At 38.3% G+C, this 15259-nt stretch overlaps 1 protein-coding gene across 1 annotated transcript in view; it reads right to left on the bottom strand.

Annotated features, from left to right (window-relative positions):
• The window catches only part of FHIP2A (FHF complex subunit HOOK interacting protein 2A), a 34194-nt gene that overhangs the window by 12776 nt on the left and 6159 nt on the right, over positions 1-15259 (bottom strand). The window contains exons 2-12 of the mRNA XM_050337150.1: positions 13415-13493; positions 11222-11391; positions 9037-9141; positions 8568-8690; positions 5208-5501; positions 4180-4376; positions 2887-3001; positions 2705-2781; positions 2412-2604; positions 1026-1195; positions 56-199 (exon numbers count right to left, since the gene is read on the bottom strand). Coding sequence (XP_050193107.1) covers positions 56-199; positions 1026-1195; positions 2412-2604; positions 2705-2781; positions 2887-3001; positions 4180-4376; positions 5208-5501; positions 8568-8690; positions 9037-9141; positions 11222-11391; positions 13415-13493 — 1667 coding nt within the window. The remainder of the gene's footprint in view (positions 1-55; positions 200-1025; positions 1196-2411; positions 2605-2704; positions 2782-2886; positions 3002-4179; positions 4377-5207; positions 5502-8567; positions 8691-9036; positions 9142-11221; positions 11392-13414; positions 13494-15259) is intronic.

Raw genomic sequence — 15259 nt, forward strand, 5'->3', positions numbered from 1 at the left:
TGTGTGCAGACACCCACACATTCAGACATTTCTTTAAGTGTTTGTTTCAACTTACCTATTTACAATTTTATGAACTTCAGTCTTCCCATCATTTTTCGGATGTTCTGGACTGACAGATGGAGAAGCACTGAGCCACTCCTGTGCTGACAATGTGTTATCTGGAGACAGATCAGTAAATAATGGATCTTCCTCCAGGTCTCTGTGAGATTATATTAGACAAAAACATAATAATTGACAGAACATTATGAAGGACATATGACAGAACATATATCTCCGTGTCACAAGGCATGCTTTGTGTTTTTCTTCTCTGAACAACTAGGATGTTTTCCAGAAAATTACCATATCCATATCTTATTGCCTAGTTAATACTCAGAAATACCAACCATTATAATACCCAACATTCTAAACAACAGAGGAGACATTTTTGACTCATACAAAATCACTGCATTAAGTCACTCTGTAGCCACAGTTTTCACATGAGAGAGAGTTATACTCAGGAAATATTTCAATTATTTTAGATTACTAAAATAGCTGGTATGGCAAGTCCTTACCCTTCCATTGGTAAAAAAATTAGTTAGAAGAGTTACATAGGATATTTAAAAGGATTTTATGTAGGGTCCTAGAAAAGTTCTTCCATCAGGAAATGATTCAAGAACATAAATATAAGCAAGGCACCTAAGTGACTCACTTCACCAATAATCTCACTGATTACAATACAAATATGCATAGACTTAAGCTAGGTAGATGCATAAGTACATTGGTACACAAAGACCTTTGAGTGCCTACTGTTCTGCACAAAGGCTTGTGGTAATTTTAGTTTTTCTATTCCTGTTCTAAGAATTTACATAAGTTGCTGATGTAATAATTTCTGCATCACTTTACGGATATGGATTAATACATAAGAGCACTCAAGTGCTATCCAGGCTCACTTTTCTTTCAATCACTGAAAAAAACACCCCATTTTGTTCTAAAAATAAGGATCCAACTGAGCTGCCGTGAAAACTTCCCTTAAGAATGAAACTTACACTGCTCCAGCAATCTGTCCATTCTCTACCACATCTTTATCTTCTTGAGAGAGGGGCTTGTATTCCATGTAGTTTCTTTCTTCCAAATTTCTCAGAACCAAATTATAAAGAATGTGCTCATTGGGTTTTTGCAATAGGTGCTCAAACATTCTTAAAGTCATTATGCTGATCTGCAACACAAAAAGTTGACTTCACTAAACAGCTGCACTGCTGCCCTGTGGGTTTGGTCTTACACCTGGTTTGCACATCCTAGAACACTGCAATTACTTACTGACATTACAGAAGGAAGCAAAAATCATATAAAAAAAATTAGGCAATTGTGATGCTGAATGTGGTATAAACATGGATGAAGAGTTCACACGCATCTGAAAATCAATATGGGAATGTATTTTTTTTCCGTAAAACAAAAACTGTTCTGAAATCTGTCAAAATAACATATACATAATACAAAGAACATACAGAGAACTCACAATTTAGCTTTCCATATTACAATCAGATCCATGCTGGAAGATGGTTATCATTGTGCAAATGAAACACAGAACAGGACTTCAAGTTAGTAACAAATACCCAGAATAAAGCAAAGTACTACTGGGATATTGTGACTAGAACTGTAGGCTAAGATTTTTACATGGAGATGTAGGCTTCTAAAAGGAGACTGACTTTAGGCAATACAGAGATAATTTTAAAAGACAGCTTTTAAGTGCTTAGCTTTGCCAAGATCAACTAATTTATACAGTTAACTCATTCTGACAGGGTGAGCAGGTAGGCATACTGAAAAATTGATATTGGAAGGCATTGGTCTGTATTTCAGGCAAGCCTGGTTTTTATTTGAAAAAGCAGAGTGGAGGTTGTTTCATGGAGAAAATGAAACAAGCAAGTCCTGAGGAGGAATTCTAGTGAAGTAAATTATTTTAACAATGTTTACAGTGTGTAAAGAGTTTTAAGTTATTATATCATCTTTTAATTGGTATTGTGTACGTTCTCTGATCACACTTAATCTAAAACCCAAATCTCTATCTTATATGATAACAACACAGAATTGACACACCATGGAAAACAACAGTGACACAACATTTAACAAAGCACAAATTAAAATGCAATTAGACACTGAGTTTGCCCTGTCTTACAGGTAAGCAAGTCTAACTAGATATCCATAGTGGGCAAGCAAATTTAGAAAAGAATATTTCGTAAAATATGCTAGGTGGAGAAAACAGCTTGACTTTCATTTTCTAAAGGGAATTTGTGAGGCTAGCAGTCAGAACTCTTCTTCTTGGCAAAAAAACTGAGTTGACACAAATACGAAAAGTCCTCACAATGTTGTCTTTACAGACTCTCCACAAGCCAGGACCAGCCAGCAGACATTACTGTGTGAGTATCACTTCTCACCTCGTCAGAAATATGATCACAGTGCTCGATTAACCTGTGTCTCAATGGATGCCTGTTGATGTCTGCCAAGGTTTCTGGATCTCTGTGTTCTCCAAGTATAAAATACACAAGTTCCTGCAGGAGGACATCTGAAGTGACCTGACGAACAACGCGGTGCAATAGTGCAGTTGAGGTGAGGATTCCGATCTCTGAACTGAACAAAGTATTTCATATCAGACAAGTAATGGATTTCAGCTGAAAAAAAAATCAGCTTGATTCAGATTCTGTTCTGTGTCTCATAGGATGCTACTCACGTTTGCATCAGCTGAGGTTCCATAACATCAATGAAAAAACGTTCCCGCACAGCTTTTGCCATAGCAACAGCAGTCATCTGAAACAAAAGTACAAAATGGTGTGTCTCAAACTCAGAAACTAAGAAACAACTGGAACTACTTATTTGGTGAATATATTTGTATCATCTGAACATATTTCAAACCTTTTGTGCTTCTTTGATGAGCTGATCACAGTAGTCAAACCAAGAAAGAAACGAAATCAACGCTCTTTTCCCTGGAAAAGCAGATGCATCTTCTTTGTGGCTATAGGAATCCAAACTAGAGAACACAGAGAAAAATATTTATTTAGTCTACAAGTAACTGAAGAATCTTGGACTTCATTCTTATTGAACCTAACAGAATAATCAATGACCTACTTGTAGTGAAGGGAACGTTCAAAAGGTTTTTCTGCCAATCTATACTAATCTGGCAGTGCTGTCATTACACAGGTGTTCAGAGACATGCTAAAGGATGCACAGAATGTACAGCAGCAGAACTCTGGTTAAGTATTTCTGCAGTCAGAAGGGAAAACTGAACACCAAGTCTGGTCTCCCAGGAAACACAGACCACAGAAACTGGATCAATAACTCCTGTAGTCACAGAACCATAAAATGAAGGCAATTGTTCTTCTCTCCTCTGCAAGCAACCTCAAGCAAGTCCAGCAAAACCACACAGTGTATACCTGAACTAGATTGTATCTTTCAGAAAAAAAGCATGTTATTTCAATTAAAGGGCTTTAAGAATAACATATACACTGTTTTCTTTGGTAAAGCACTCCAATAGTTATTTATCCCACAATTAAGAGTTGCGGTTTTCCTGCTTCTAATTTCAAACTCCAACCACCAGAAATTTTGGTAGACATTTTGCAAACACCTACTTTTTGTCTCAGTACTAACAAGTCATGAGTAATTCATAGTAAAGTGAATGGGGAAGAGAAATGTTTTGGGAATCTAACATGCAAGCAGTTAGGGTAACAGCCATGTATCTTCTGCTTCATGTTGATGAATCATGCAATATCTCTTTCCTTCTTCTTTTTAGATGCAAAAACAGCAGCCTGTTATCAAATGCACCCTTCCTGCCCCCCGCAGCAGCTGACAGTTCCCACTGTGTACAGTGAAAAGTTTGTGTTTCCTAAATCCTGGACATCTGCACAAGAACACAATCCATAGCTGATATCCAATGACACCACCACAAACCGCTAACATAACTCAGTGGAAAAATTTGCCCCCTGAGGAATCTCTGCAGAGGACGGGCAGACAAACCTGGCCCTGTGTCAGAAATCATGTGTACACTGGACACCCCAAGAGTACTGCTCTGCTGCAGCTGTGTGGCACCTCTGCCCTTGAGGATTTAGCATGGGGGGTGAATATTTTATACACCTCATCTACCTATAAAATTAGTTTCAGGGAGGGATGTAAAGTCACTTTGGGTATTAAATACAAAAATAAAATTCTTACCCCCAGTTAATTGCCTCCACTGTTTCAATGTCTAAGGGATCCAGTGACTGAGGCAGGGCTTTGTAGAGGGTGGCCAGCCTGTCTGTCAACAACTCACATAAACAAGTGCTTTGGGTCAGGCACTTGGCAGCTGCTGGTTCTGGCAAACTCACCAAAAGCATGAGGCCTTCACAGGCCTTCACTGCTATCCGGCCGTCCTGGCAGAAGGGCATGGAAGAATTAATCAGAGGGTGAATGAAGCTCACTTGAAATCAAGAAGCAAACACCTCCCAAATAAAACCTCTCTATCTCCCCACAGTGAGTGAATACATCTATTTTTTGTTGACTTTTCAGTCATTAACGAATTTGGATGTAAAGAATCTCACTTGATTCTCTGTCAAATAGTAAGAATGCAACTGCAACCTTCAGACTGACAGGAGTGCTGTAGGTCACCCTGAGACCAAGATATTATATCATGTAACAATGACCAAGTGCAGTGGCAGAGCCAGTTTTCTGCTCTCAACACTGCTGTACAAATTACAGGCTTACCCAACCCTCTACATTTTCTGAAAGGGTCTGCATTTGAGGATGCAGCTGGGTAAGACATACAGCAGGTTTTTCTAAAGAACACAAACTTCTAGAGATAGCCCAGTGCCATCACAAAGAGAATGTGATTGGTTAAGTCAGAACAATTAAAAATAGTTTTAAAAGTATTCTCTTGTGATATATTTAACCTTCTGATTATCCTATGTAGCTTGTTCATGAAACATACAGCATCCTATATATATTTCTTTAAATACCCCACTTATATTACCAGCAACAATCATAGTATTAGTTTTATAAAATAATATTTTAAATCTGAATTGATAAAAAAAATTGTCAGTTTACAAAAGCTGCCTGCAAAAAAACCCTCATTTTAGCTCTTATAGCTAAAATACACAGTGTATATATGTGTATATTTACTCCCTCTACCCACTTCACACAACATCCAACTATTTCATTTCATCACATTAAACAGAAAAAAAAACCCAAACCAAAAAACAACTCACAGGACTTTTAGTGAGGTTTAGTAGAGAATTCACTAAATTATAGTCTTGATTTGGACAAACAGTGGAGGACTCGGGTGATGATGTGACATTTAGTTCATCCAGACTGAAGGAGAGATCATCTGCCTGTTGTGGGAGCTCGTCTTCCCTCTCCATGTGCTCCACTCCGGCTGCACTGGGCATTTCTTCAGGCTGAACAGGCTGTCCCGTGTCTGTTGTCACAGAGTCTTGGTCTTTTATCATGTCTTCTGTGAGCACACTTGCTGATCCTTTGGAAGCCATTGCTTTTAACTTACTCTGCAAAGCATTTTTTGGAATTAAACAGTTGAAATCACTGTTCATCCTGAAGCAGAAATGTACTAGAAGGAATTTTTTTTTACATCAGCATTTGAAGTAGTCAAGGCTGGATACAGGAACCATGTAGAAGGTAACGGGCTGTGGAACGTGCATGTTTTTTAAACCTAGGCCATTTTTAAATCTGCTTAAAGTTCTCTCAAGCCCTGCAAATTTTGCTTCAAGGCTGAATATGTCATTTACAAAGAGATGGCAACTTTTTCTGTTTGCCACTGAAGGCACATATTCACTTGATTTGCCCACAGTTGGATATAAGTTTTTCATTTACCTAATTGGTGCACCTTTAGACCTTTGCACATACCATAAAACATCCCTTTCCAGGCCAAGGCCTCAAATTCATCCAACATCTGAAACAGTTTCCAGTTAGAGTTACACAAGTAAATCTAAGTTTCTTGAGATTTTATCTTCAACAAAAAAGAGAAAAAAACACCTTTTATGACAGCAGGGTACTCAATTCAAACTGTGTTTCTCATGAAGAAAAAGTTGAGTAGACTGAAGGGATAGAAGTTAGCATTGGGCACTGGATACTGTAACAGATCAGAGAACCTTCTCCCAGGCTCCAAGGCAACTCTACTTAGCCTGAAGAAAAACAACCCATCTGTCTTCCCATAAATCTGTCTCCAGCACATAAAAAGACATTTAAATTTGTACTCTGTGATACCAAGAAGAAACTCAGTGCAAGGCAAAAAATCAGTGTTCTTCTGGCATATGTGCAGGTGAATAATACTTTATTGGAATCATAAATTAGACTGCAGCACAAGGCATTTTTTTCCAAGCGAGCACAATAGTGAGGTTATTAATCCAAACGGTTCCCTTCTCTATGGTAACACCAAAATTATTACAAGTATATCTCAAGCATTAATAATTTAAAAGACCAACCACTGGGGGTTAATGCATTTAGTACATACAAGCCAGCAGGGACTGACTACATGACAGTCTCAGACAGCAAACCAGAGCTGCTGCGAACGTTTGCTTGATCGCTGTGCATTCATTGTGGGGAATCTGCACTGAGCATTGTGATGCACTCACAGAACCAATTCCCTGGAGAGGCAAACAGTGGTAAAAGCAGCAAACTGCATGCAATAAAATAAGTATGATTTTTTTACAACAGTAGAAAAATCACTCCTTTAACATATGTCTTTTTTTCGCCAGTGTAAAAGCATAAGGTGGCAAAGCAGCAAAAATGTGTCTGTCTGAATCTTGTTTATCTCTAGCTAAAGCTTCTGGAGTCCTCCAGTATCACCTCATCTATTTTATCAATACAAAGAAATATCAGATTACAACAATGACCCTTGCATGTAAAGCAGTGTAATCTGTCCTGGATTACACCTGGTGCTGGGACCACTCAGGTAGCAGGCAGGGTTGTCAAAGGGAAAAGCTACTTTTCTCAAACAGTGGGTAATATTTTGTAAAAGACATATTTTATCTTATTACTTCATGTCTGGACCCTTCTGTCATTTGAAAAGCCATTGTTTATTTAGCTGAGGCATTGATGGGAAGACCTAACACACATAAATGTATGAATGCCCCTAGAAATGTGTCCATAGCTCATTCCTCTTATATTGGCGGGAGACACAAAGCAGTTTGTACATTGAACAACACACAGACAGAATTTTTGTGTGTATTTAAGCTTCCTATTATCTAATCATGCAATTCTGCAGCTCAGCTGCTCACCTGCCTCCTGCAAAGGTGCAAAACAGGATCCTGAATGACCTAATAGAAAAGGTTACGTAGAACACATATTCAATGCTTTCTATACAAAGTAGTTGTGAATTCAGCATCAACAGAAAGCTGACAATAAAAAAAATCTATGGTGGATGATGCCATGTCTAAGTTCAGACAGATTTAAAAATAATTCTGTGAAAAAAATCGATTGATATCCCAGTTGATGAGAATCTTTACTTGATTTGTGGTGAGAAATATAAAGCTGATAATTTGTAATATGGAAAATAAAAGTGAATAGTGAAACTATTGTTCATTTTATAAAATGAAGGTACCACTTTTTAGCAGACATTATATTACAACTTTTCTAAGGTCTCAAGAGCAGAAGTCAAAACACAGAGAATCAAGTGTCCCTTTGTATGGAACAGTTACAAGGAGTATTTCGCCTAAGATGGGATGAGATGGGGCAAGTTTAGCTTAAAATATGGCTGAGGTAGAGCTAATAAGTCAAACACTACAATGTATATTCTTTACAGAAGAGCTAGGAAAACTCAGTTTAAAGAAAAGAGCACAATAATACCAAAATAAAATTAGTATAGGGTTTTTAAAGCTTTAAGTAAGGAGAATGAAGTTCTTCCAGTTCTTATTTCCACAAGAGACATAACTTGCCCAAGAGACAGTCATGCCATGGAGCTTTACTGGTTAAGCAGTACAGGTGAAAGATTTTACTAAAATATAACCAACATTCTATCAACACTCTATTTGATATGGAATCATACAAAGGAAATCCTGGGTTTGTACATACTCAGCCCCTAAAGTCCTGAAGAAACTGATCAGGAACAGTCAAAGAAGGAAGCAAAACTAACAGATATACACAGAATGCTTTGGTGAGATCCATCTGCATTTCAGTTTGTAAGTGCTGGAGATTTGAGAGAGAAATGCCACAAAGAATTCTGTAAATCTGCCCTTTCATGCACTAGAAGGTCAGAAACAGTGACCAAGTCACAGCAACAGCACCTCTAAGAGGCCTAGATGTGAACAACCAGAATATTCCATCCTAATAAAGGACAATTCTGCACCACATGTACCTTATGGGGAAACAGCCATCCCAAGCTGTGAAATGCCTTAGGCTACAATACTTACAATAGTGCTTGTGAAGAAACCACGAGCTACAAGAAATGTTCATCAGCTTGCCTGAACTCCACAGCCAGCACTGTTTGCAACTACAGATCCCTTTTAAGTTTGGAATCATCTGGATTTCCATGTCTGTTTTTTAATATTGGAATCTTGCTATTTGGGGGAAGAACACTAACAAAGTCTCATGAAATTCTGAATAGATTTACTGACCTCAAGGAAGAAGTTGACCAGGTATGGATCTTGTTTCAGCTTTGCACATACTATACAGAGAAACTGAATTTCTTCATTTTCTGTTGGTGTTGCCAGAACTTCACCACACAGCCGGATTAATTTCTGTCGCATAAAGCAAACAATGAAAACAGAGAGTTAGCTCTAGGTTTTACTAGGAACAGTGGACTGAATTATTTTTCTATACACATACTACAATTATGTATGATTATTGGCTTGAACATTTGCTCTAGATTTAGGTTGCCATAAACAAGTTTTCTTTATTATTTATGACTCCCATTGCAGTGGTGGTTCATGGCTCTAATCATCAACACACTACAAGCAATACTGCACTCCAGCAGAGTTTCTTTCATTCACTTGACAATGGAAGAATTAAAGATACCATCAGCTACAGCAGAATAAAAGTAACTTGTCATGCAAAAATATAGTTTACTTCAGATCTGAGCAGTACCTGCACTGGTCTGTGCACATTTATGTGGGGGAGAAGAGGTTGCCGTATTCTTCCAAGAAGCTTTGTATAAAAAGCCAGAACTTGCTGTTTCATTCCTGGAGGACACTGAAACAAAACCAGATGAACAATAAAAAAAATATAAAAATGTGGAGAAAAACACAGATGCAAATTTTTCACTCAGAATGGCTAATTAAACAGCAATAGTATACCCCAAAGTATTTTAAAAATAATCATCTGTTAACACATGACTTTTATTGATATTAACAGAGATCAACAAAACTGTTGCATCTCATTGCTGTTTTCTTTTTCAGTTAATTGCCCTAGGGCAGACTTCTACCAATCTTTCCAGAAAACATTCCATATCATTACAGTAATAAAGGGAAATTAGCATGGAATTAATTTGCTACAGGTCAGCTCTCTTTTAGGTTACTGAGCCACAAAATCCATCAACTGACTAAGTCAGTACATACAAAGAAAGAATTATAAACTATAAACATCTTAATATCTACAAAACATTTCTTAAAGTCACAAGCAATTAACCTTAGACAGATAAAGCATTTATAAATGCACAGATGTTCTGGGACAAGAGAAAGCTGCTGTTTTTCCTGAGCAGAATACAAATCACAAATATCTGTGCAACATGCAGACCCTTGTTCTACTGTCCCCCATGCACCTCATCACTTGAAAGTACTTTCCTAACTCCATGAGATCTGATGGCTCGTGGTCCTTTATGTACCTTTGTTTCTTGCTAAATCCCCCAAAACTCACGTGTTCTACCATGTTAATAAACGCTGTAACTCCGTAAGTTCATTTTAAGCCACATAACTTCCCTCCTCTGGTTCACTGCACAGCTGAATGGAGCAAGGGTAGCAACAGCCAGGAATGACAACTGCCCAACCTGACTCTCCTCTCAAAGTAAGTACTCCTAGATTTGTAATCCATGTTGAATAAAATGGCAAAATATCTACCATCAGGGTACATCTACAGTAATGAAGAAAGTCTAACTGACTGCTGTGAAAGAAAATTATTTTTTATGCACCAGATCTTTGCAACATCTTGCCAGCAACTGAACTGTGTGTTTACTTCAGATGTATCAACTCACAAAAGGCAAAGTGTAAAGACAGGCTGTACAAGAATTGCTTGTACAGGAGTATTTGCATGAGTACAAAATGACTTCTCTCAACTCTTAGAAACACACCACTAATTACTGCTTCACATATGTCACCATTTCATCTTGGTTTCCTGACAAAGTTTATAGATTACTGAATGAGCTGTATTTCTGAGCAAGTATTTTCAATACAGCAGGTATCTTAGCCTGATTGTAGGACAGCTGGTATAGCAATGGGAATTGCAGATCTCTGGCCCTTCCAGAACACAGAACATCCCAGGCTCAGACTGCTCCTATCCTACATTGTCTATTTATAAAAAAAATCGAGTAGATTAAAAACTCATGACAATGTGTAAAAGACTGAGAATGAAACCCTGGAGAGCTCCATTTGTCTGTGGAACAAGATACACCAGGCTTCCCTAACTGCATCTGCATCGTGATACAGAAAGTTCTAGCACAAGGACTGCCAAGCTAATTCACCCCATGACCCATCCAGCCCCACACACTTTGGCTCAGAAGTCTGCCAAGACAGACAGAAACAAGAATGCACCAAGACCATGAAGGGAACTTCATGTGTGCCACACGAGTGCCAAGGGCTACATTCATACCAAAGACTCAGATGTGAAAACTGTCTGGTGATCAGATTAAACTAATGCTTTCTGACAAGGAGTCTTTTCGAGCAACAACACACCACACTTAGAAAAATTTATCAGAAGTTTGTATCTAATACAGCACTTTCCACCCAAGAATCTCCTAACAAAAGGACAGAGAGGGATAATACTGTCCTGTAGAAGCCAGAAAAACTTTAGACCAAACAACAATGTTTCTCTTAGTTTCACAGTCTGTATTATCAGACCGGCAAGTAACAAATCTCAGGGTTCTGTCTTAGCATCTCCCTGGTTGTCTCACTGTGATCACATTTGTAAAAGACTGTTATTTGTATTGTGTTGGAAGCATAAGCAAACAGCTTTTTGCTGGAGTTCAGTGTCCCACACTACCACCTACTGTAGAACTTCAGTCCCTGTTACAATTAGGAGCTCACACAAAAGATAATCTGCTCTGCTGGGAAGTACATACATCAGCTTTTCCCAGCGTGTAGAGTGTCTCCAAAATCTTGTGATGTAGCAAATACTCCATACATGGTCCTGTTTCGCCTGATTCCCTCTCATTTTCTTCTTGAACTAGAATATCCAACATCTGCTCCAGGTGAGAAGGAATGTTGGTATCAGTCACGGGAGCTTTGTCATCTGAACAGAAGAGATGGGCAATTAAGAATTATTAAAATATTGTCCTCGCTTTTCTTAAGTTCAGTTCCAAATTTAAGATTTAAAAACATGACCACTCATTTCAAGAATCTTACATACAGTATGTTTTTACCATGTCCTAAATCAAATTTTCAGAAACTTATCTGGAAATGTAAACTGGAGTATGCATTGGGCAGACATCTGACCTTGCAGTGGGGAAAAGGGGAAATGCCAAAATTCAAAACATGGTCAAAAAGGAAAAATTATACAGTCAGAAACCAAGTTTTGGGAGAGAAAGATTCAACTCTCAATCTGCTGGTTAGTATCCACCCTGTCTTTATAACTTCCTCTTTAACTCTCCATGTAGTATTCTCAAAGCTCTAAATGGCCTTTAACATCAGCTTAATTTGCACCTGATCAGTTCTTTTACAAATCTGAAAACTAAAGAAATGTTTTTTTCCTAATGATAACAACAAAGAAAACCCAAACTCCATGCTGTTTATTCTTCACAAGTTGTTACATTTCTCTTTTATGCTTTCTGCACTGAGATAGAATTATGTCAAACTGCATGAAGGAAAGGGTAAGACTGATTTCATTATAATGAAGTCATGAAACTGCAGTGGATTTATGCCACTGGCAGTGGGAGCTGGCATTAACATGTTGTAGAGCATATCCACAACATGAAGATTTTCCTCTTTTATTTTTTTCAGCAAAATTCTACTTGAACAGCTATCCCACTAGCTCGGGAAATGGTTACTCCTTCTTATGCAATAATCTAAAAATAACTGCCACTTGCATGCAAATGGCATTGAGACCACACAGGAAAACTGCCATGTCAGAGTGATTTTGGTCTCTGCCACAACCTCCAGTAGCCTGGAGTGTTTTGCTTGAATTTCCTAAGCATAATTCTGCTCCTACTGCAGAGGAACAGAAATATATCCACTCAGTGGAAACTTGTTTTTCAAATGACTTGTGAAAGTCTGGGAGAGAGGTCAGCTTTTATTCTGCACCACGTCACTGCAGGTATCACTTTTCCCCTGATACCCTGTCCTTTCCACCTTAGGAAACATCACATCGTGTTCCGAAAGATGGGTATTCAGAACCAAGGGTCAAGTTGTAGCTTGTATGAGTAAACATTGATATAAACAAAATCCTCAGGCCAGACACAAACACAGATTCAACAGCTCTTCCAGTAGAAATGCAGAAGTAATACACTTGAGGAAAGCATGGTAACATTCATTTTTAAAACATAGTAGTTTAATAACAAAATAAAAAAATGTACAAGTTGCATAACTTCAAAAAAACCCTAAAACAAAACAAAACAGAAAAAACCAACAAAACCAAACAAAAACCCAAACCACCAAAAGAAAACAAAAACAAAAACACACACACAAAAAAAAAATCCACAGAAAAGTTTAAGAAAAACCAACTATAGCCACATTTCATCAGAATATGCATTTTTTTAGACAAGCAAAATAACACCTGGATAAGGTTTAACAAAACATGTTCTAATCTGCTCACAAATTCACTTTTCAGAGCTATGTTATCAAAATACCTTTCATTGAGACAAGACAGTAAAGCAAAAAAAAAAGTAACACTGAGCACATGGAATTCATGTCTGTCTGGTAAAATCTATGACCACAAAATTACTTTTATTAAAATCTTGGAAAGGAAAAGAAAATCTCTGATGCAAACCAATAAAAAGGTTAACAGCAGGGACGACATTTCTGTAGCTGTCTGTTTAGATTAAACAAAATATGTGAAGACAGAAATTGGGTCAGACATGAAAAGGTGCAGTTCTCTACATGGTACTTAAGAAATATGACTCTCCCTCAATCCTTTTTCATGCCTACTTTTTAAGGTGTGGAGGTACAAAATATTTTGGATTCCTAATTATTATTGTTGGCATTTTGATAAAAGACAAGCCTCATTTTAGTATTTCTTAACATTTTCTTTTTAAAAACACTGAAATTGAGAATTCTAGTTTTCACAACAGAGACAAACCCAGAGTGCTTTCTTCTTTTACCTGAGGTCTCGATGTAGTAATGGGTGATGGCTTTCCAGTGGTAAACAAAATCTTCTTGTAATGGAAGGGAAGGTGCGAGCTATGGGGGAAAAAACCAAACAAAACCCAGTTACAAATGGAACTAACATGTCTCCTCAGAGATTAAACTGAATTTTACCTTAGGAAGTGAACTGCTGCAGACTAGTGCTACAATTAAGTCTCTGGTCTTTAACAAGGCCTCCATACATTATTCATGGCTGGGCCCCATGTCACGCTGCCTGGCTTGTGAACATCAGTAATAATCTCTGTGATGTCTCTATGACCAGACAATCTATTTGAAGCAACAAAAGCACTTGCTCATACAGCAGAGAAACACTGGAAACCTATGTTTGTATTATTTAGATCACAGTTTTGTCCTGTAGAAAAAATCATGTTCTTTTACATCTGCTCTTGATGCAATTTTCCCTTTTTGTACACTCTGTTCTCCTCTCCTCCTCTATTCCCTTAAAATTACCAATTAGTTGCTTCACACAGTTTTTGCTGTGCATTTTTTCCTGTTAACCACAACTTCTTTTAAAAGATCTTTGTTCAGTTTTTGGTGAAGGTTTTTTAGTTTTGTGGTTTTGTTTTTGTTTTTTTTTCACAGCAGGCCCATCCCAAGAACTTGGCTTGTTTTTTTTTTTTTTTTAAACAAACCCATTTCTTATGTAATTTCTGAGAGAAAAGAAAGTTTCTTTTCTAGAGGAATTTGGGATGGGTGGTTGGGCGTGACCAGCATCCAGGAATGACATGCTGGAAGAATAAAATCCAGCCTCCCACTCAGTCACCATCAGCACTGCTCCTTCCCCACTGAGCTGGAAGACCTGGTGCCCTGTTACACCATAAGTAGCATGTGAGAAAAGGAGGACCACAACCATTTCACCTCCCTGTTCTCCAAAGCAAGAATTGAGGCAAACACGGGATTTGTGACCACAATCTAAAATGTTCTGAGCTGGTAAAATCGGCAATCCTGTAGGGAAAGCCCCCACCACTCAACAGATCACATGAAGGTCTGCTGTTACTGAGGTCTAATCCTACTTGCTTGAGGGTTTTTTGACTATCAAGTCCTCAAGGCAATCCTGAAATAGGGGATTATCACTTGACATGATGGCAGCAACGAGCCCTGTGGGCAAACATGAATCACAAGTATAAATAGGTGTGTCCATTTTGGAAGCATAAGGAATTGAACCATCCCAGCAAGGCATGGAGTCCAATCCTTTACAGAATCTCAGAGGGGCTGAGGTTGGAAGGGGTCTCTGGAGCCCCCCTGCTCCAGCATGGTCACCTAGAGCCAACTGCCCAGGACTATATCTGGATGCCTTTTGAATATATCAAAGGATGGAGATTCTACAACCTCTCCAGGAACCTGTGCCAGGGTTCAGTCAACCTCACAGTGAGAAATTTTTCTCCCCCAAAAAACCACAGATATCACATTTCAGACTAGTAACTCTGAACTCCTCTGGTGACTCCTTGTAGGGTCTAAAAAGTGCTGACTTGTCTCAGTTCTTGGACAAACATAAGCACAGGGCCCAGGCATCTGTATAGTCTTCACTGGGTAGTGTTGGTCTCTCTGAAAAAGCTCTGGACTTTTTCCACATCAGTCTTGTCTTTGCCTTGAATTTAATGACACTTAAATTTATCTTGGTAAAGCTGTAGAGCCCAGTATATGAACAGCATGCCATGTGAGATAAGTGCAATGCTAATTGTTAATGGCCCTTTGCACACAGGACTTTGACATGCAAGACTCTGAAAAAGTAGTGGTGCTTGGCAACTATCTCTGCCTGCATCCTGGGTGGAAACGTGCCCTGGAAGCTGGGAACTAGGAAA

Source organism: Myiozetetes cayanensis, unplaced genomic scaffold, assembly GCF_022539395.1.
Source record: "Myiozetetes cayanensis isolate MyiCay16 unplaced genomic scaffold, myiCay2020 scf10, whole genome shotgun sequence".
Taxonomy (NCBI): Eukaryota; Metazoa; Chordata; class Aves; order Passeriformes; family Tyrannidae; genus Myiozetetes; species Myiozetetes cayanensis.